General features: G+C 31.0%; 1 protein-coding gene across 1 annotated transcript; it reads right to left on the bottom strand.

Moving 5' to 3' along the window:
* Positions 1-248: 248 nt before the first annotated feature.
* Positions 249-23,542, bottom strand: LOC145946639 (ABC transporter G family member 2-like). Its single transcript, XM_083056394.1, has 22 exons — positions 22,249-23,542; positions 13,739-14,052; positions 12,853-13,023; positions 11,958-12,168; positions 11,462-11,569; positions 10,939-11,087; positions 10,698-10,866; positions 10,311-10,411; positions 9,907-10,062; positions 9,609-9,727; positions 9,276-9,500; positions 5,395-5,606; positions 3,823-4,136; positions 3,414-3,584; positions 3,039-3,249; positions 2,555-2,653; positions 2,077-2,225; positions 1,835-2,003; positions 1,464-1,564; positions 1,108-1,263; positions 824-942; positions 249-716 (listed from the first exon to the last, which is right to left on the bottom strand). The coding sequence occupies exons 1-22, from the start codon at positions 22,418-22,420 to the stop codon at positions 488-490; spliced, it is 3,825 nt and encodes a 1,274-aa protein (XP_082912520.1). The 5' UTR covers positions 22,421-23,542; the 3' UTR covers positions 249-487.
* Positions 23,543-23,659: the final 117 nt, after the last annotated feature.

The following is a 23,659-nucleotide window of genomic DNA, read 5'->3' as shown; positions in this document are numbered from 1 at the left end:
TTTTACATTATACACATTTATGCAAAAAAGTAAGTTAAAAAAGAGAGAGAAAAAGTTTTGAACTGCCCGTTTGATATTTTCGTCAGCTTTATCAAGTCGGCGTCCTTAATGACTATTCCTAAAATACTTTGGTTTATATGATACTGTTACATTTAATTTATTTTAATATATATTTTAAAATATATTTAATATATTTAATAATATATCCAAAATTAATGACTTATAGTATAATCTAATTAATTATAAAATTATAAAAAAATAAATTTTATTTTATCTTGTTATTGTTATATCGATTATGTTATATCTAGACAATTCTTATTTATAATCTTTTACATTTTTCCTTATTTCATTATTTTTTTGCTCGTTAGTGGAGAGAAGATTTGTACTACTATTAATTTAAAGATACAAAGATAATCGTCGAACAAATATTTTCTATATGAATACTCTATATGTATAAATAAAAATGTTCAGTGAAATTAATTTTACGTCACTTTTTCGCGTAATAAATTTTCCAACAAAAGACCACGTAAATGATAACGTGTAAGCAGAATATCCAACTGCCGAGTATCAACAAAATTACGTAGAACGACGTCGTAGGCATGTACACTCTAGAGAAAATGACGCTTGGCGAACTAAAATAGCAGTAAATCTCTGAGCAATGTAATTTCGGTCGATCAAAACCATAGATCGCTTGTATCAATCCCTCAAACGCGTATCTGCAATAAAAAAATGTGTATTTTTCCAATTGACTAAAAGAAAAGAAATAACACAAACTAGAAATAACACTTTGAATTAACGAGTAAAAATATATTTTTGTGAACACCTGAAAAAGTTTATGGTGACTAAAGGTTGCAGAAACATCAACATCTCCTCTCGCTTCAAGTTAAATCCGGAAAACAGCAACATCGGTATACTTATTGCTGATATTAAGAAAAGACCCATCTGAAAAAATAATATCCTTATGATTTACGTTATTTTTAAAATATTTTATAATAAACAATACATGATTTTGAATTGATCAACGGACTGATTTGAAACTTATTTTTATCGTAAATAGATCATCTTTTAATTTTTATAAAAATAGATTGCTGTGTTATGTTGCAGCACCTTAATGTTGAAAGCCAAACCCATCAAAATCCCGAGTGTCTGTCCAATAATTGACACCAATACGGCAATACTCCACATTTGTAGAAACCTGTCAGATTCCATTGGCTGTCCCGTCACGTAATATGATATAAGCACAAAGGATGTAGGACAAAGTATCTAATGGATAAAAGCAAATTTTTCTACTCGATGATTTTTAAAACAAGAGTCACATATATAATTATGTGACGTCCAATATAAAAATATATAGTATATATAGTATGTAATATACATGTATATGTAGCATATATAAATAGTATATATTGTAATAGTATATGTAATGCATATGTATATATGTAGAGATTTATTAGAAAACGTACTTGCATCGGAAGATCCGATAATATCTTTACGCTATAGTAGGCTCTCAAGGAGTACCAATTATTTAAATGCTCTTGTAGAAACACTGCTGCTTCTATGGGAACTGCAATCAAGCGGTATAAAGGCCATGCTTAATACGATATAATACGATTTATATGAAACACGTGCGTAAAAACTATGTATTTGTCGCGACGCAAGTTTTACGCACCGCATGAATTTGGAAAATTGCTATAAAAATTTTCGTTTTCTTTTTAATTCGAAAAATCTATCGGTAATATTTTTTATACATATATTTTTGTCAATAAGGAAAAAATCATAATGACATGCTTAAAAGTCCACAAAATCTTATAGAAAGAAGATCTACGTCACTTACACATTAGCACTGCCAGATATGAATTGGTAATGTATAAGAACACCAGAAGGCAGAATAAGTAACCTATGTTGCTGAGCACTTTTTGCGCATCATTGCCAAAGTCATAATAGATTATCCCAAAAACCAGTCCTACAATAACATGCGCCACAAATCTCAGCATCGTCATGGTCTAAATAATTGATCGAGAACAGCGTTTTAATTTCGTGCAAATTATTATCGGCGTCTTTCAGATTATCTCTTACAGTATCTCGTTTGATGCAAATAAAAGCCCTTGAAAATAATATCTTTTGTTGTTGCCACGTTGACAATCTTTGCTTTGTATTATTCGCGGACGTGAGCACGTCGTCTTTTTCAATATTCTGTTTAGAACAAGTCGTTTCCGAATCTGTTTCTGCAAAATTCGTCAAATGTCGATAATTATTGATTAAAATTTCACGCACATCTTTATATTATCTCGTCTTGCAATTTTTGATCCGATCTATCTTGTTTTTTTTCTCTCTACTGCAATCTACATATTAGATATATATTATATATATTCGATAAATAAAATACAATTACACACTTTCGTCGTGCAGTTATTAAAGCAAAATAAGACAGAAGAATATTGTAATTAATACAAAAGCGAGATAAATAGATTATTGAAATAGATAATCGAGAAAAGTTCAAGTAAAGATTTATATCTACAAATATGCATATAGACACGTATATTATATTATTTACCACTTTTATGTGTATGGCGCGTCTTTTCATGTTCACTACGACAAATCTCGTATAGATGCTCCAAATCTCCACCTCTCTGTTCGGTTATTACTTCGAGTACTGTAATCATAAGAAACAACATTTTCTGTCATTATCACGTGTGTCTCGTCCTTTATTTTTTTAAGTTAATAATGCAGATTTTCTCTTCCTTCAACAGATTTAAATAACGAGATATTCAACATTAAATTAAATTAAAATATTGAAAAACAGATAACAATAAAAAGAATTGTTAGATTTTAAAATTAATAACAATTTTTTTCCCCCAAAATTTCCGCAATTAGTAAAAGATCAATTTAGATTGCAAAATGATGAAAAATAACGTGCGAAAACGCAAACGCAAAAAAATAAAATAAAATAAACGCATATAAACGCTGTTTCTCTAATTTTTCCTTTTTTTCACAATTTAATCATATTCGTCAAGCTGGATCGACAGAAGCAATATTACCGAATTCAGCGATGTTGTAGAAGCGCGGACACGCAAACCCGGCGCACTTATATGTATTTAGTATCTCACTCTTCGGACCACAGTACATGCATCTACCTCGATCGAGTACCATAATGTTATCGAACTGCGAGATCATCTGACTACTGGGTTGATGTATCGCGCAAACCACGGTGCAGTTTGCTCTCGCCATATTATACAGCACGTTAATGAGCTGTTGAAATATCCACCCCGAAATTTTAGCATATTATATCTTATTAAAGATGATATTAAAAAATAAGAATTTTTTATATCATTTAATATGTAAAAATTTTTTATTAACATACATGTGTGCATCTCGTATAATGTTTTTGTTAAACTATTATTCATGGATCATACCTGATTAGATGCCGCGCTATCGAGACCGCTCGTCGGCTCATCCAATAAAAAAACAGACGGTTTGATCATTTCCATCCCGATGGAGAGTCTCTTGCGTTCACCGCCGCTCAACTTGTTCGTCAACGTGTCTAGACAACCCGATAAACCGAGACTCACAGCGATCTCGTTTGCCTGAAATAATTCAGAAGAAAATTCAGAGTCTTTGAATGGACGATATATCAATGTACATTTTACTTTTGTGGCGCAACGTGCAGTAAATAAAAAAATAACCCATGACTGAAGAAATTGTTACAGTGGAATATGTCGAAAATCTGTAGTTGTTGGTCAGGTACTTGTACATTGATAAAAAGATGAAAAAAATTATGCATTGACAGAAGGATTAAGCATCTTTCCGTCTTATCGCACTTACAATCAGATGAGCATTCGCTTGCTCGTTTCCCTTAACGTCCATCTTCAATCGAGCCGCTATGTAGAGGGTCTCTCTCGTCGTGAGGAACGGCAGTAATTCGAAATATTGTGGCACATAACATACATGTTTGCGGAACGTTCCTCTGTTCCGTTCAACGCCGTTTACAGAGACGGTGCCGTCGACGTTGACCCATCGCTCGCCCGAGATGATTTTCATCAGCGTCGACTTTCCCGCGCCGGAAGGACCGATTATCACCGTCACTTTCCCGGGCTCGAAGTGTCCGGTCACATCGCGTAAGATCGTCTTCTGTTTTCCTAAAGTTGGACATTTCTTCGTTAATAACTCGTCATCATATGCACGACGAAACGCGAATGTTCGAACGAGATCTGCGCTATATACATTTGTATATATATGTGGATGAGATGAACAAAATATTTTATTATCCTCGCAAATGCAAACTTTATGACATCAATAATGCTATTTTTTATTGATACGTTTTCCTATTTATTTATAGATTACTTTTCACATATTCGTTATATTCGTTATATATGCACTAATATTAAAAATAAAAAAAACATCATTTGTTGCACGCAACAGTAATCAATATAATTAAATATTATATCGTAAAATTGGTTGCATCTTATTTCTGTCGCTTATTAATTTTAAGCGAACTAAGAAAAACGCGATCTGTGTGACTTCCTGTTATTTATTCAAATTTAAAAGAATTACATCAATGTAATTGCGCAAAAAAAGAAAACAGTAATATAGATCTTTTGCAACTTTTCTTAGAAAACTGTAATGTGTAAATTGAAGATTTTTATATTTTATAATAATAGAGCATATAGCGAATAATTTGATAAAAAAATGACGTAAAAGTAACGTTTAATGGAATAATTACTGAAAAAAATCGTGCATATGTTGCGTTGACAGCTTTCCGGTCAAATTATTGATCCGAGAGCCAAAAGCAAAAAAAAACACGGACTAGAGATTTAGAAGTGATTACGTGACGATTTCAAAAGACTGACACTTCAATCGCAGTAATGCAGAGGAAATTTGAGAGATCAGAAATTTGCAAGCGCAAATTTCTGCCATTTATTAGATACAATTCTGAATCTAATTGTACTATACAAAAGTGTAAGATTAAAGATTAGAATATAAATAATGATAATTTAAAATTGATGAACACAAAATAAGAATGGAATGATTAATGTGCTTGCAAATTTTTATTTTCTTAAATTTGCATTTTTGGTGTTACTATAAAGTATAAGCTCATGTTGCGCGACAATCTAATTATCGTCGTGTATTGTTTTAAAATTTTTCTAGATCTTTTTTTACTTGCAAGCGTTTTGCGATAATTGCGAATGTATAATTAATTAATTAGTGCGCTTTTCAACTGCTGACAATTTTACGTTGAAAATTATACTTATCGTTAATTATACTTAACATTGGAATAATGTTGAAGAATTAATTTTTTTAGGTAGCATATATATACACATGCGCGATCTACTAAGAGAGAGAGAGAGAGAGAGGGAGAGAGATGTAGGACAATGTTTAAAATAAATGTATCTTTACCTTTACGATAAACCGAGTAACTGAGATCATTGAATTCGATATACAGTGATGACTTCCGCTCTTCCTCCACGAGTTCTCCCATCAGTTTTTCCGACTCACGCAACTGAATCTGGCAGCTGTTACCGAGCATGTTCGCCGTCATCGCGTCATTTTTATTATTAGCATCAGCTTCCTGCATCTTTCTCGCTTTGTAACCGAGCGTTATTCCGATTTAGTCGATTTTAATTCTATTAAATGCACACATTATATAAGTCTGCACAGATGAGCACAATAAGGATGCGACGCAAATTCTCGTAAAATTCTTTATTAGACAAGAGTACGACTGACACTCTTCGTTATATTAGACTTTCGATCGACTCGTTGCTGTATATCTAGTTGGACAAATATTCTTTCTAGTTCTAATCGGCTCTAACTTTGATAAGCACTCACGAATTCTCGCAGTCGCAACTGCAGACAGTGCAAACTGCATACGCGCGTAAACTCACCTAACCGATAACATGGTTTCACACACACACACACACGCGCGGTCTTATATGTGAATAAAAAAACGAATATACTTAATAATGCTCGCGTGATGGTATGCAGACCACAATATGCATAATATTAAGCAAGCATTAATATTAAGCATAATATTAAGCAATATTACAACACATCGTTTATTTTAAATAACGAGATACATAAATGAGGAACAATGACAACATTAATAACATTAATAAACTACAATAATATATATAATTGTCATGCTTCTCGAATAAATGTTATTTTTTTCAAATCTATTATTATTCTTTATTTATTAACAAGGAGATAAAATTTTACACATATGTGTGTATATAAAACTGTTATGTGTTTCGTCATGCATTCATGCGTAAGAAATCATCAGGATGTCGATATCTCTTCGTGTTTTTCTAACTGCGACACAAAAACTTTTTGAATAATTTAAATGATATTCAGATTTCAGATAAAAAGTATAGTTTTTACAACTGCAAATCAAAGTAAAAAAAAATGGTTATTGTGTTTTGTTAAGTGATTTTAATTCACGCTAGACTTCGATAAGCTAATACGTCAAATTAAGCTGAATCATATATTATATTCGATAAGATGCGTTAGTAAATGTGTGCGATATATACGTACAATATGTCCAAAGTACGTATATAAGAATAATAGAAATGTTGATTTTAAGATGAAACACATCGCACACACGCTTATCAAATAATTCATATAATATTTTTTAAGAATTTTTGATACAATTGTCAAAAGTATCGTATTATCGAAATGTTATTTCCGAATTATTCCAGACATTACAGGAGAAAATATGTTAATCGTCGAATCAGTAGAATGCACTATAAACTAATAATTGCGTTTATTTTTAATCTTTTGGGAATATTATGTAAATCAATGTGATTTTTAAATTCGGCCAATAGAGCCAAGCACAAAAATTAATTCTAATTTTTCGGAACTGTATCTCTTGAGGATTATTAATTGATGGAACTTAGTAATCTCAAACCAAGAGATACAGTTCCGAAAAATTAGAATTAATTTTCGTGCTTGGCTTTATTGGCCGAATTTAAAAATCACATTTATTTATTAAATACTGAGAGCCGATAAAAATATTTCTTAATTTATATTATGTAAATCGTCTTAAAAGAGTTTTTAAATTTATTATGTATACTTTACATATGTTATTATTATTACAATTATTACCGCCATCATATCATTATTAGTACATACTTTTATGTTATTTATTATTTTACTTTATGCACATTTATACAGAAACAGTAAGGTAAGAAAAAGAAAAAGAAAGAAAAAGTTTTGAATTGCCCGTTTGATATTCTTGTCAAGTTGGCGGCTTAATTTTGATTATTCCTAAGATACTTTGATTTATATGATACTGTTATATTTAATTTATTTTATTATAATATATCCAAAATTAATGACTTGCAGTATAATCTAATTAATTACAAAATTATAGAAAATTATAGAAAAATAAAAATAAATTTTATTATGTGCTGTTGTTGTTATATCGACTGTTATATAGACAAAATTCATATTTACAATCTTTCACATTTTTTCTTATTTCATTATTTCTTTTGCACGTTAGTAGAGAGAAGATTTGTTCTACAATTAATTTAGATACAAAGATAATCGTCGAACAAATTTTTTCTCTATATGTATATACAAAGTGTTTCAGGAGGAATATGATCAGTATTCTAGGATATGATTGTACACATCATTTTAAGCAAGAAAGTTTATATAAACATATATGTCCTATTCTGAACGGTTAAAAAGATACAACATATTCAGTTTTAAGAACGAATACATGGCATTAATTAACTTTTTAGAACTAAATTCTATGAAATACAAAAGTTTAATATAATTGTTTCATAGCCATTTGGTTTTACTAAGTTAATAAATGTATTCGTTCTTAAACTTGAACGTTGTATCCTTATAACCGTCCAGAATAGGACATATATGTTTATATAAATCTTTTTGCTTAAAATTATGTATACAATCAAGTCTTAGAATGCTGAATATTCCTCCTGAAACATCCTATATCTCTCTTTCTATATATTTATTTCCTCATTTCGTTTAATCTAACCGAATATAATTACACGCGCGAAGCAAAGTTATATTATTCTTTGATAATAAAATCTCAAAAATTGCAATAACGCGCATGCATAAAAATTATTATTGCAATGCGCATGCATAAAAAGATATTAATTATGCAATGCAATGTATAAAAATACAATATTTAAATCTTTAACAGAGAACAAAAAAATAGAATTTTCTATAAGAACCTTTTGATCAAAATATCTGCGCTTACATTAGATTCGCGCGCCTGCACACATCCACCGTCCACCACACTGCACATCTCGCGCGCAGTGATTGACTCCAAGCAAGCTTTGAGTACCGGTGTCGCCACCTGACGGCGAAACCTACCTTCATGAGGCCAAGAATGAACCGGGCCCGGCGAACACATCTCTCTCTCTTTCTATCCTTTTCATTAAATGCGCGCGTCCCATACGTCCACCACGCTGCACGTCTCGCGCAAGACTGATCCCCACCACCGACCGCAAGATTCTGCCCCCCCCCCCCTGAAGATGAAACCTAACTTCACAGCCAAGAATGAACCGGACCCGACGAAAACATCTTTCTCTTTCTATCCTTTCCATTAGATTAGCACAGCCCATACGTCCGTCACGCTGCGCGTCTCGCGCGAAACTGATTCTCGTGCGAGACTGCGAGATATTGCAATTGCGAGATTGACGATCAGTCTCGCGCGAGCCGTGCCGTGCAACGTGGCGGATGTATGGAAATGTGTGAGTCTAATGAAAGCGTAGGTATTTTGATTTAAATATTGAATTCTTATGCATACGTTGCAATTTTTAAGATTTTATTATCAAAGAATAATATAACTTCGCTTCGCGCGCGTAATTATATTCGGTTAGATTAAACGAAATGAGAAATATATATACAAGATGTTTCAGTAGGAATATGCTCAGCGTTCTAGGACATGATTGTACACATCATTTTAAGCAAGAAAATTTATATAAACATGTGTCCTATTCTGGACGGTTAGAAATATACAAAACATATTCAGTTTTAAGAACGAATACATTTATTAACTTATTAGAACTAAATTCTATGAAATATAAAAATTTAATATAATTGTTTCGTAGCATTTGGTTCTACTAATTTTAAGTTAATAAATGTATTCGTTCTTTCACTTAAACACGTTGTATATTTATAACCGTCCAGAATAAAACACATGTTTATATAAACTTTTTTGCTTAAATGATGTATACAATCAAGTCCTAGAATCTCCTGAAACACCCTGTATATATAAGTAAATGTTCATCAGTGAAATTAATTTTATACGTCACTTTTTTGCGTAATAAATTTTCCAACAAAACATCACATAGATGATAACGTGTAAGAAAAATATCCAACAGCCGAGTATTATCAAAGTTACGTAAAACGGCACCGTAGGCATTTCCATCGCCGAAAGAATGGCGCTTGGCGAATGAAGATAGCAATAAACCTCTGCGCAATGTAATTTCGGTCGATCGAAATCATAAAGTGCTTGCATCATTCCCTCAAACGCGTATCTGCAATAAAAAATTGCGTATTTTTTCCAATTGACTAAAAGAAAAAAAATAACACAAACTAGGAATAACGTTTTGAATTAACAAGTAAAAGTATACTTTTGTGCACACCTGAAGCAGCTTAGGGTGCCTAAAGGTTGCAGGAACGCCAACATTTCCCCTATCCTCAAGTAAAATCCGGCAAACAGTATCATCGGTATACTTAATGCCGGTATTAAGAAAACACCTATCTGAAAAAAATAATATGCTTATGATTTATGTTATTTTGTAATTTACAGTACATGATTTGGATAATACTGATTGATGGACTGATTTGAAACTTATTTGAAACTTATTTTTATCGTAAATGAATCATCTGTTAATTTTTATAAAAGTAGTATTTTTATAAAAGATTTCTGTGTTGCAGCACCTCAATGTTGACAGCCACACTCATAAGAACCCCGACTGTTTGTCCAAAAATTGTTATCAATACGCCAACACTCCACACTCCTAACACCCTATTAGATTCCAATGGCTGCCCCGTCATGTAGTATGATATAAGCAAAAAGGATGAAGAACAAAGTATCTAAAGATTAAAGGAAAGTCTTCTATTCGATGATTTTAAAAATAAGAGTCACATATATAATTATCCAATATAAAAATATATAGTATATATAGTATGTAATATGTATGTATATATAGTATATATAAATAATATATACAAATAGTATAAAATACTATATAGTGTATAGTATTTACTATATAATATTATATAAAGTATAGTAAAGGAAATTATAATGAAATGTTAGCATAGAGATATATTAGAAAACGTACTTGCATCGGAAGATCCGTCATTATCTTTACGCTATAGTAGGATCTAAAGGAATACCAATTATTTAAATGCTCCTGTAGAAACACTGCCACTTCCGTGGGAACTGCAACCATACGGTACAAAGGCCTTAATACAATATAACGTTTATAAAACTCAAGTTTACTGCATAAAACCTATATACATATATATTTGTCGCGATGCAAGTTTCACGCATGATGAGTTTGGAATATCGCTATAAAAATTTTCATTTTCTTTTTAATTTGAAAAATCTATCGGTAATATTTTTTTATTTTGTTATTTTTGCCAATAAGAGAAAAAATCAAAAAATTATAACGACATGCTTAAAAGTCCACAAAATCTTAGGAAGAGGATGTACAATTCTCACTTACACATTAGCACCGCTAGCATCGAATTTACTACATATAAGAACAGCAAAAGAGAGAATACGTAAAGTAAGTTGCTGTACACTTTTTGCGCATCATTGCCAAAGTCATAAAAAACCACCCCTAACAACAGTCCTACTATGACATGCGTTGCAAGTCTCACCTTCGTCATGATCTGAAATATTCAGACATAACGTTTAATTTCGTACAAATAATTATGACGTCTTTTAAATCAACTCTTACTCACGGTATCTCGCTTGATGCAAATTAAAGCCCTTGAAAATAATATCTTTTGTTGTTGCCACGTTGACAATCTTTGCTTTGTATTATTCGCGGACGTGAGCACGTCGTCTTTTTCAATATTCTGTTTAGAACAAGTCGTTTCCGAATCTGTTTCTGCAAAAATTCGTCAAATGTCGATAATTATTGATTAAAATTTCACGCTCATCTTTATATGCTCTCGTCTTGCAATTTTTTATCCAATCTATCTTTTTTCTCTACTGTAAAATCTACATTTTGAGGCAGATATATTATTTATTATTATTATATATTCGATTTATCATATATTCGATAAATAAAATACAATTACACATTGTCGTCACGCAGTTATCGAAGCAAAATAAGGCAGAAGAATATTGTAATTAATACAAAAGCGAGATAAATAATTGAATAAATGATTTGAAATAGATTATTGAAGATAATCGAGAAAAATTCAAGTAAAGATTTATATCTACAGATATATAGCACGCATATATATTACGTTTATTTACCATTTTTATGATGTGTATGGCTCGATTTGTACTTTTCATATTCACTACGAGAGATCTCATACAGATTCTCCAAATCTCCACCTCTCTGTTCGGTTATTACTTCGAGTACTATAATCATAAGAAACGACATTGCATGTCATTATCGCGTGTGTCTCGTCCTTTATCTTTTCAAGTTATTAACGCATTTCCGCTTGCTTCAATGATACATTTAAGTAACGAGATATTCGACATTGAAAAATTTAATTAAAATATTGGAAAATAAATAACAATAAAAAGTTTTTTGTCAAGTCAAATTAACTTTTAAAATTAATAACAATTTTTCATCCCAAAAATTTTCGCAATTAGTAAGAAATCAATTTAGATTCCAAAATTATGAAAAATAACGTGCGAAAACGCAAACGCAAAAAAAGGATAAACGCGTAAACGCTGTTTCTCTAAATTTTCTTTTTTTCAGTGACTCGTATTCATCAAGCTGAATTGACAGAAGCAATATTACCGAATTCAGCGATGTTGTAGAAGCGCGGACACGCGAACCCGGCGCACTTGTATGTATTTAGTATCTCACTCTTCGGACCACAGTACATGCATCTACCTCGATCGAGTACCATAATGTTATCGAACTGCGAGATCATCTGACTACTGGGTTGGTGTATCGCACAAACTACGGTGCACTTTGCTCTTGCCATATTGTGCAACACGTTAATGAGCTGTTGATATATCCATCCCCGAAATTTTAGCATATTATATTTATATCTTATTAAAGATAATATTAAAAAATAAGACCTTCTTTATATTGGGTGTCCCATTTTAAAGGACCCACTCAAATATCTCAGAAACACTGCGTTAAATCGAAAAATGTTTCCTACAAAAGTTGTAGGGTTTCGAGGGGGACATAACATAGTAATATTCATGACCTTGGGCGGCGCCTCCACGGTCAAGTGAAGGTGAGAATGAATTTTTTAAATGGAAACCTATATTTTTTATTATAACATCTTTTTCTACTAATTAATTTGAACAACTTTTATCTGAAGCATTTTTTTATTTTCCTAATATTTTTTTCTTCTTTTCAAAATTCATTCTCACCTTTATTTGACCTTGGAGACGCCGCCCAAGGTCATATGAATATTACTATGTTATGTCCCCCTCGAAACCCTACAACTTTTGTAGGAAACATTTTTCGATTTAACGCAGTGTTTCTGACAATGAGATATTTGAGTGGGTCCTTTAAAATGGGACATCTGGTATATCTCATATAATATGTAAGAATTTTTTATATAATTTATTTAATTTGTAAAAATTCTTTATATCATTTAATATGTAAAAATTTTTATTAATATATGTGTGAGCATCTTGTCAAATAATGTTTTTGTTAAACTATTCATGGATCATACCTGATTAGATGCCGCACTATCGAGGCCGCTCGTCGGCTCATCCAATAAAAAAACGGACGGTTTGATCATTTCCACACCGATAGAGAGTCTCTTGAGTTCGCCGCCGCTCAACTTGTTCGTCAGCGTGTCTAGACAGTTCAATAATCCGAGACTCTCAGCGATCTCGTTTACCTGAAATAATTCTGATGAAAATTCGGGGTCTTTTATGGATGATATATCGATGCGTATCTTACTTGATAGCGCAACGTGCAATAAATAAAAAAATAATCGATGACCAACGATTCAGATGATGAAAATTACATTCGTAGTTTGATAAAAGTAATTTTTTTCAAATAAGAAGTGCATGAACGGAAATTTTTTACAATTTCAATCTTGATTTTGTTATAGCATGTCACCTATTTAAAAAATTTGCAGTCAAATAGGCAAAGAAAAATTATTTTATCATATTATAGCTATCATATGTGATGCATTAAAGTCTTGTTGCAACACTCGTGTTTAGCATCCAAAAACTGCAGAAAATTTACTCTTTTTCTTGAGTGTTTTTTAAAAATTATATTATTAAACAGATTCTATAATTCACGAATAATTCCAACAGCCATTTTCAAAGCAGCGTGACAATATATTTATGACCCTTCTTTATTATATCATATATTATGAAACTTTCCTGATATAAAATACAAAGAGCCTCATTCGGAAACTTACATCCTAAAATAGAACGAAAAAGAATATTCAGTACCTATAATAGCAGCTGCTAGAAAGAAATTGTTACAGTGGAATATGTCGAAAATATGCAGTTGTTAGTCAGGTACTTGTACATTGATAAAAAAATGAAAAAAATTATGCATTGACAGAAGGATTAAGCATCTTTCCGACTTATCGCACTTACAATCAGATGAGCATTCGCTTGCTCGTTTCCCTTAACGTCCATCTTCAATCGAGCCGCTATGTAGAGAGTCTCTCTCGTCGTGAGGAACGGCAGCAATTCGAAATGTTGTGGCACATAACATATATGTTTGCGGAACGTTCCTCTGTTCCGTTCGACGCCGTTTACAGAGACGGTGCCGTCGACGTTGACCCATCGCTCGCCCGAGATGATTTTCATCAGCGTCGACTTTCCCGCGCCGGAAGGACCGATTATCACCGTCACTTTCCCCGGCTCGAAGTGTCCGGTCACATCGCGTAAGATCGTTTTCTCTTTTCCTAAAGTTGGACATTATTTCGTTAATAACTCATCATCATATGTACGACGAAACGCGAATGTTCGAACGAGATCTGCGCTATATACATATATACGTGGAGGAGATGAACGAAATATTTTATTAACACAAGCGCGCGCTACGCCATTCCTCGATTTTATATAAAAAAGAATGATGTTTTTATATAAAGTTTGTTTAAACTTGATTAATATTTTTTGACAGAAATCAGATGATTAAAGCATTACATTGTTAATTAAATTTTAAAATAAAAATATTTTAAGAAAATTAAAATAATAATTTTATAAATAATATGTTATAATGCTTTATCTGCGATTAATATTTTTTGACAGAAATCAGCTGATAGCTGTCATAAATATTAATCGAGTTTAAGGAATTATAATATACATTATTTAAAACATATTATTATTTTAAATGTTATAACATATATTCTTATTTTAAAAATTAATTAGCAAATTAACGTTTTAATCAGCTGATTTCTGTAATAAAAATATTAATCGAGGATAAGGTATTACAACATATTATTCACAACAGATTGCTATTTTATAGTTTGCTGAATTTTCCCGATAAACGATTAAACTTGAAAAGATTAAGGCCTCTATAAAGCCTAAAACATTTTCTGTTCTAGGCTTTATAGAAGAGATCTTTATAAGATTTCTTCAAGACCTACAAAACGAGCCGACAGAAAATGTTTTAGGCTTTATAGAGGCCTTAATCTTTACAAGTTTAAACGTTCTTTTAAAGATCTCTTCAAGACGAACTTTTAAGGATCTTTTAAAGATCTCTTTAAGACGAACAAAATGAGTCCTCAGCAAATGTTCTACGACTTACACAGACTTTAATTTTTGAATTCAAAGTTTAAACGTTTTTTGCGAAAATTAAAACCAGTGTAAGTAGTAGAACATTTTCTTTGGGCGCGTCTTAAAGGTAAATAAGACCTTAGAAAATGTTGGACGACTTACCCAGGCCGTAATTTTCGCAAAAAACGTTTAAGCTTTCAATTCAAAAATTAAGGCCTGTGTAAGTCGTAGCACATTTAACATCATAATGTGCAGACAATGTAATGTTGAAATATATAAAAGATTAATTTTTGTCTCGTTTTAAAATATTGAAAATTAAAATTTTTAAACCGCGGACCCTATACGGCGCGGAATTATTTTACGAATATTAGATCAAAAAGTTTGTACGCTGGTATACTTATGGTACCAAAATAATCTGTAAACAATACACTATTGAAATAAATATACGATTAATTTTTGGCTCGTTTCAAAATATTGAAAATTAAAATTTTTAAGCCGCAGACCCCATATAGCGAATAATTATATTACGTATATTATACCAAAAAGTTTGTAGGCTGGTATGCTGATGGTACCATCATATTGTGCAGATAATGTACTGTTGATATATATAAAAGAATAATTTTTGGCTCGTTTTAAAATATTGAAAATTAAAATTTTTAAACCGCGGACTTCATACGGCGGCGATTCATTTTACATATATTAGATCAAAAAGTTTGTAGGCTGGTATGCTGATGGTACCATCATATTGTGCAGATAATGTACTGTTGAAATATATAATAGAATAATTTTTGGCTCGTTTTAAAATATTGAAAATTAAAATTTTTAAGCCGCAGACCCCATACAGCGAATAATTATATTACGTATATTATACCAAAAAATTTGTACGCTGGTATGCTGATGGTATCATCATAATGTGCAGACAATGTACTATTGAAATATATCAAAGAATAATTTTTGGCTCGTTTTAAAATATTGGAAATTAAAATTTTTAAACCGCGGGCCACATACGGCGCGGATTCATTTTACGTATAATAGATCAAAAAGTTTGTACGCTGGTATGCTGATGGTACCATCATATTGTGCAGATAATGTACTGTTGAAATATATAAAAGAATAATTTTTGGCTCGTTTTAAAATATTGAAAATTAAAATTTTTAAACCGCGGACCCTATACGGCGCGGAATTATTTTACGAATATTAGATCAAAAAGTTTGTACGCTGGTATACTTATGGTACCAAAATAATCTGTAAACAATACACTATTGAAATATATATACGATTAATTTTTGGCTCGTTTTAAAATATTAAAAAATAAAATTTTTTAACCGCGGACCCCATACGGCGCGGAATTATTTTACGTATATTAGATCAAAAAGTTTGTACGCTGGTATACTTATGGTACCAAAATAATCTGTAAACAATACACTATTGAAATAAATATACGATTAATTTTTGGCTCGTTTCAAAATATTGAAAATTAAAATTTTTAAGCCGCAGACCCCATACAGCGAATAATTATATTACGTATATTATACCAAAAAGTTTGTAGGCTGGTATGCTGATGGTACCATCATATTGTGCAGATAATGTACTGTTGATATATATAAAAGAATAATTTTTGGCTCGTTTTAAAATATTGAAAATTAAAATTTTTAAACCGCGGACTTCATACGGCGGCGATTCATTTTACATATATTAGATCAAAAAGTTTGTAGGCTGGTATGCTGATGGTACCATCATATTGTGCAGATAATGTACTGTTGAAATATATAATAGAATAATTTTTGGCTCGTTTTAAAATATTGAAAATTAAAATTTTTAAGCCGCAGACCCCATACAGCGAATAATTATATTACGTATATTATACCAAAAAATTTGTACGCTGGTATGCTGATGGTATCATCATAATGTGCAGACAATGTACTATTGAAATATATCAAAGAATAATTTTTGGCTCGTTTTAAAATATTGGAAATTAAAATTTTTAAACCGCGGGCCACATACGGCGCGGATTCATTTTACGTATAATAGATCAAAAAGTTTGTACGCTGGTATGCTGATGGTACCATCATATTGTGCAGATAATGTACTGTTGAAATATATAAAAGAATAATTTTTGGCTCGTTTTAAAATATTGGAAATTAAAATTTTTAAACCGCGAACCCCATACGGCGCGGATTTATTTTACGTATATTTGATCAAAAAGTTTGTACGCTGGTATGCTGATGGTACCATCATATTGTGCATATAAAGTACTGTTGAAATATATATTAGAATAATTTTTGGCTCGTTTTAAAATATTGAAAACTAGAATTTATAAACCGCAAACCCCATATGGCGCGGATTCATTTTACGTATATTTGATCAAAAAGTTTGTACGCTGGTATGCTGATGGTACCATCATATTGTGCATATAAAGTACTGTTGAAATATATATTAGAATAATTTTTGGCTCGTTTTAAAATATTGAAAACTAGAATTTATAAACCGCAAACCCCATATGGCGCGGATTCATTTTACGCATATTAGATCAAAAAGTTTGTAGACTGGTATGCTGATGGTACCATCATATTGTGCAGATAATGTACTGTTGAAATATATAAAAGAATAATTTTTGGCTCGTTTTAAAATATTGAAAATTAAAATTTTTAAACCGCGGACCCCATACGGCGGCGATTCATTTTACGTATATTAGATCAAAAAGTTTGTAGGCTGGTATGCTGATGGTACCATCATATTGTGCAGATAATGTACTGTTGAAATATATAATAGAATAATTTTTGGCTCGTTTTAAAATATTGAAAATTAAAATTTTTAAGCCGCAGACCCCATACAGCGAATAATTATATTACGTATATTATACCAAAAAATTTGTACGCTGGTATGCTGATGGTATCATCATAATGTGCAGACAATGTACTATTGAAATATATCAAAGAATAATTTTTGGCTCGTTTTAAAATATTGGAAATTAAAATTTTTAAACCGCGGGCCACATACGGCGCGGATTCATTTTACGTATAATAGATCAAAAAGTTTGTACGCTGGTATGCTGATGGTACCATCATATTGTGCAGATAATGTACTGTTGAAATATATAAAAGAATAATTTTTGGCTCGTTTTAAAATATTGAAAATTAAAATTTTTAAACCGCGGATCCCATACGGCGGCGATTCATTTTACGTATATTAGATCAAAAAGTTTGTACGCTGGTATGCTGATGGTACCATCATATTGTGCAGATAATGTACTGTTGAAATATATATTAGAATAATTTTTGGCTCGTTTTAAAATATTGAAAATTAAAATTTTTAAGCCGCAGACCCCATACAGCGAATAATTATATTACGTATATTATACCAAAAAATTTGTACGCTGATATGCTGATGGTATCATCATAATGTGCAGACAATGTACTATTGAAATATATCAAAGAATAATTTTTGGCTCGTTTTAAAATATTGGAAGTTAAAATTTGTAAACCGCGGGCCACATACGGCGCGGATTCATTTTACGTATAATAGATCAAAAAGTTTGTACGCTGGTATGCTGATGGTACCATCATATTGTGCAGATAATGTACTGTTGAAATATATAAAAGAATAATTTTTGGCTCGTTTTAAAAAAATGGAAATTAAAATTTTTAAACCGCGGACCCCATACGGCGCGGATTTATTTTACGTATATTTGATCAAAAAGTTTGTACGCTGGTATGCTGATGGTACCATCATTTTGTGCATATAAAGTACTGTTGAAATATATATTAGAATAATTTTTGGCTCGTTTTAAAATATTGAAAACTAGAATTTATAAACCGCAAACCCCATATGGCGCGGATTCATTTTACGTATATTAGATCAAAAAGTTTGTAGACTGGTATGCTGATGGTACCATCATATTGTGCAGATAATGTACTGTTGAAATATATATTAGAATAATTTTTGGCTCGTTTTAAAATATTGAAAATTAGAATTTATATACCGCAAACCCCATACGGCGCGGATTCATTTTACGTATATTAGATCAAAAAGTTTGTACGCTGCAATGCTGATGGTACCATCATATTGTGCAGATTATGTACTGTTGAAATATATATAAGAATAATTTTTGTCTCGTTTTAAAATATTGAAAATTAAAATTTTTAAACCGCGGACCCCATACTGCGCGGATTCATTTTACGTATATTAGATCAAAAAGTTTGTAGGCTGGTATGCTGATGGTACCATCAAAATGTGCAGACAATGTACTGATAAAATATATGAAAGATTAATTTTTGGTTCGCGTTAAAATATTGAAAATTAATATTTTTAAACCGCGGCGCACAATTATCAGCTGATTTCTGTCAAAAAATATTAGTCGAGTTTAATGTACTTTAACATTTTATTTAAAACATATTATTTTATAATTTCTATTACATACTATTATTTTAAAATATAATTAACAAATTAACGCTTTAATCAGCTGATTTCTATCAAAAAATATTAATCAAGTTGAAACAAACTTTATATAAAAATATCATTTTTTTTTATATAAAATCGAAGAATAGTGCGCGCATTGCGCGCACTTGTGTGTTGTTCTAGTATCGTAAAATTGCGGTTGCATATTATTTCTGTCGCTTAATAATTTTGAGCGAACTAAAAAAAACGCGATCTGAGTGACTTCTTGTTATTTATTTTAATTTAAATAAAGAGTTACATCAGTGTAACTGCGCAAAAAAAACAGTAATATACATCTTCTGCAAATTTTTCTTAGAAAACTGTAATGTGTAAATTGAAGATTTTTATATTTTATAATAATAGAGTATATAGCGAATAATTTGATAAAAAAATGACGTAAAAGTAACGTTTAATGGAGTAATTACTGAAAAAAATCGTGCATATGTTGCGTTGACAGCTTTCCGGTCAAATTATTGATCCGAGAGCCAAAGGCAAAAAAAACACGGACTAGAGATTTAGAAGTGATTACGTGACGTTTTCAAAAGGCTGACACTTCAATCGTAGTAATGCGGAAAATATTTGATTGAACAAGAATTTGCAAGCGCAAATGTCTACGTTGCCATTTATTAGAGTACAGTGTAAGATTAGAATATAAATGCCAATTAAAATTGATGAACATAAAATGAGAATGGAATAATTAATGTGCTTGCAAATTTTTGTTTTTTCTTTGTGTTACTATGATTAAAGTATCAGTTGATGTTGCAACAATCTATTTTATATCAACGCGTAATGTTTCTAAATGTTTCTTGTTCAAAGATTTTTTTGCTTGTATACGCTTAACGCGATAATTGCGACTGAATCATTAATTAATTTGCTTTATAATTGCTGACGATTTTGCACTGAAAATTATACTCTTTTTTTATAATAACATTGTAAATTTTCATTTCACAAGAATACGCGTTCTGCTTTAAAAAAAAACAAGTTCAGCGAGTCTATTGAATATTGTCTATTGAATATTTGTGCTATTTGGAAATGGAATTTTTACAATTTAAGATTATTAAGAGACATAAAAATATGTTTAATTGTTTTTGTAAAGTTGTTAGAAGCTATTTATATATATTAAATCAATTGTGTATTCCTTTTTTAATTTTTCTGTATTGAAAAATAAGGATAAATAACTACGAGTGGATATAAAAGTGTCATAATATTAGAGAATTCGTCCATTTTTAAATATCATAAGTCTCATAAAAGGGCAAGGATTGATATTATTATTATGTGTGTGCATGTAAAATGATAAAAATATTATTATAAAAACTATAGAATTTGTAATAGAATAGATATAATTATATATATTATATATATAATATAATATAGATATAATTATATACAGGGTGTTAAAAAATTAGACCGACAAACTTTAAAGGGAGAAAGAAGACTTCAAAATAAACATTTTTTGTTAATATTAATTTTCTATATATAATATTAATCTTCTACACCCTGTGTATCCAATTTGTATATATTATACATATAAGTTAGACTAAACTATATTTTTAGATAATATGGATGATAATACAGCGTATTATTGAATGATATTTATTTATTCCTATCTAATCTAGATACTATTTAACTATTTAATCTATTGTATCATGAATCTATTTATATACTTATTCAGTCTTATTATTAATCTATATATATAGAGCATATGTCTATTTCCAGTTATATCATGAATCAGTTTATATACTTCAGTCTTATTATTAGTTAATCTAAATATAGCTAGATGCTATTTTTTACAGAATGTGCTGATGTCTATACATAATCACGATATCAGCACATTCTGTAAATAACATTGGAATAATTTTGAAGAATTTCTTTTTAAGTTGCATATATGCATGCGTGACCTACTAAAAAAGAGGGAGAGAAAAAGAAAAAAAATTTGAAAATTCGACGGTCCTGATAAATGATTAAGAATCCGCTGACTTCCATCCCAGACAGCATTATGTCCAAAATTGAGATATGAGACATCTTTAAGAAGTCTTTAAGATATGTCTTTAAGATATCTTATGATATGAAATCTAAAAGACATCTTAAAGACGTCTTAATCTCGATTTTGATGCTGTCTGGGATAACAGATAAACACTCTGAACGGATGATTTTATTAGAGACGCGGATTCAAAATTCAAACGCAAAAATAATATGTATCGCAATACGAGTTTACGAGGTTAAAGCGAATGATAACGGCAAAAGAGCCTAACTAAGGGCCGGTTTCACTATCTCTGATTAACTCAATCGGCCGATTAAACTATATCTTTGTCTCTTTTTAAGAACGTAGCTGAAAAGAGACAAAGATATAGTTTAATCGGTCGATTGAGTTAATCGGAGATGGTGAAATCGGCCCTTAGAAATGATAACACCATAAGCGTTTCTGTGAAGGCTATCTGAAGGCTCGTATAAAGGTCATTCTACATTAGTCGCAAATCAATCGCAACCACCAATCAAAAGTGTGAATAATGGTACTATTAACATTTCCGATTGACTGTCGGAACAAGCGTTTCTACTTGCGATCGATTTGCGCCTAACGTAGAACGGCCTTAAGCAAATGGCGCAGCATCGGTTAGTAGAGTTAGTAGAGATGGTCAGAAGCATGGAAATCCGAATAACTGGATGGAGCGTTTGAGAGGAAAAGTGAAGCCGGAGATGTGGGACGAAAATTGCCAACCAAGATAATTGTGCAATAATCAATTTTCCTCTTATTTCTCAGGCTTCATCTCTTCTAAAAAAAAGTAAACCTTATGCTAAAAACTTTATGCTAGGCTAAAAAGGTATACCTTTATGCTTCATCTAGATATTCATACGTCCATGGTCAGGAGAGACTAGTATATTTTCTCATAGAGAAGAGAGAGAAAGATACTGATGAAGGACAATGTGTAAAGTAAATGTATATTTACCTTTACGGTAAACCGAGTAACTGAGATTGTTGAATTCGATACACAATTGTAACTTCCGCTCTTCCTCCACGAGTCCTCCCAATTTTTCCGATTCACGCAACTGAATCTGGCAACTGTTGTCGAGCATGCTGACCGTCGCGTCAGTTTTATTATTATCATCAGCTCCCAGCATCTCTCTCGCTCCGTAATTGGACGTCAATTGATTACAGTAATGCTCACACTATTATACATAGACAAGCCTGCACGGACGAGCACAATAAAAACGCGGCGCGAATTCTTCTTTAAATTCTCTATCAGATAATAGTACGACCTAGACACTTTCGATACTTATCTTATACTTATTATACTAAATAAAATTTCGATCGACTCGTTGCACGCTATTAGTTATATATAAGTTTTTTTACAATTCTAGTCGCCTCTCTCTTACTTTGATAAAATGGGAAACGAATACACTTGTGAAGTATCACTCGCAAATTCCCAGCCGCAACTGTCAGTCGTGTAAGTTAAAACCGCTGACACTAGTTTCACGAACATATAATACATCATCAGTGGTATCATGAATAAAACGATTGCACGATGCTCGCGTGGTGACTAATCTTATGCGGCCCGATACCACAATCTGTATAATACTAAGCAAAATTATCACAAAATGTCCTTTATTTTAAATAAGGAGAGAGATAAATGAGGAACAAACTACAACACTAAATATTAACTAACGTTAATAATTAAACTACAATAATAATTGTCATGTTTCTCGAATGAATTATTTCAAATCTGTTATTATTCTTTTGTTATTTTCAAAGAGGTAAAATTTCACACAGTTTCAAAAATTTCACACATATATAAAACTGTAATGTCATGCATTTCTATTTAGTAATGGATCAGAATGTCGACCTTTCCGTTTTTATAACTGTCACAAGCTTGTTTGAATAATCTAGATGGTATTCAGATAAAGAGTATAGTTTTTATAACTGTGTTTTTATAACAAGGAAACTGTTCAAATATGTACATAATAAATGATTGTGTTTTGTTATGGATATGTAAAGATGAGTTACACATGATTCTCTTTAATTCTTTGCATAACATATACTTTTTACAAACGTACAAATGTTTTTTACTAAAAATTACACAACAAATTTTGCATATCGTACTCGACAGACGAGTACTCTCTTCATTTAAATTTTTGTAATAAAAAATATACGATTCTTGCATATTATATTATACATATATGCAGTTTATTACATAACATAAAATTTAATATTCTTCTAAAAGAACTACTTTTTTACCGTTTTATATAGAAAATATAAATTTTTTAACTATATAAATTTTTTTAGCAAAATTTGTTCTTCTAATCACGTTTAGAAAAAAACAGCATATTACACGATGACAAAATTTTAATTCTATCTCTTTA

The sequence above is a fragment of the Prenolepis imparis genome, unplaced genomic scaffold (assembly GCF_030444845.1).
Source record: "Prenolepis imparis isolate NDT839.2.m4 unplaced genomic scaffold, iyPreImpa1.0 SCAF_17, whole genome shotgun sequence".
Classification (NCBI taxonomy): Eukaryota; Metazoa; Arthropoda; class Insecta; order Hymenoptera; family Formicidae; genus Prenolepis; species Prenolepis imparis.
This window is presented reverse-complemented; position numbering and strand designations above follow the sequence as displayed.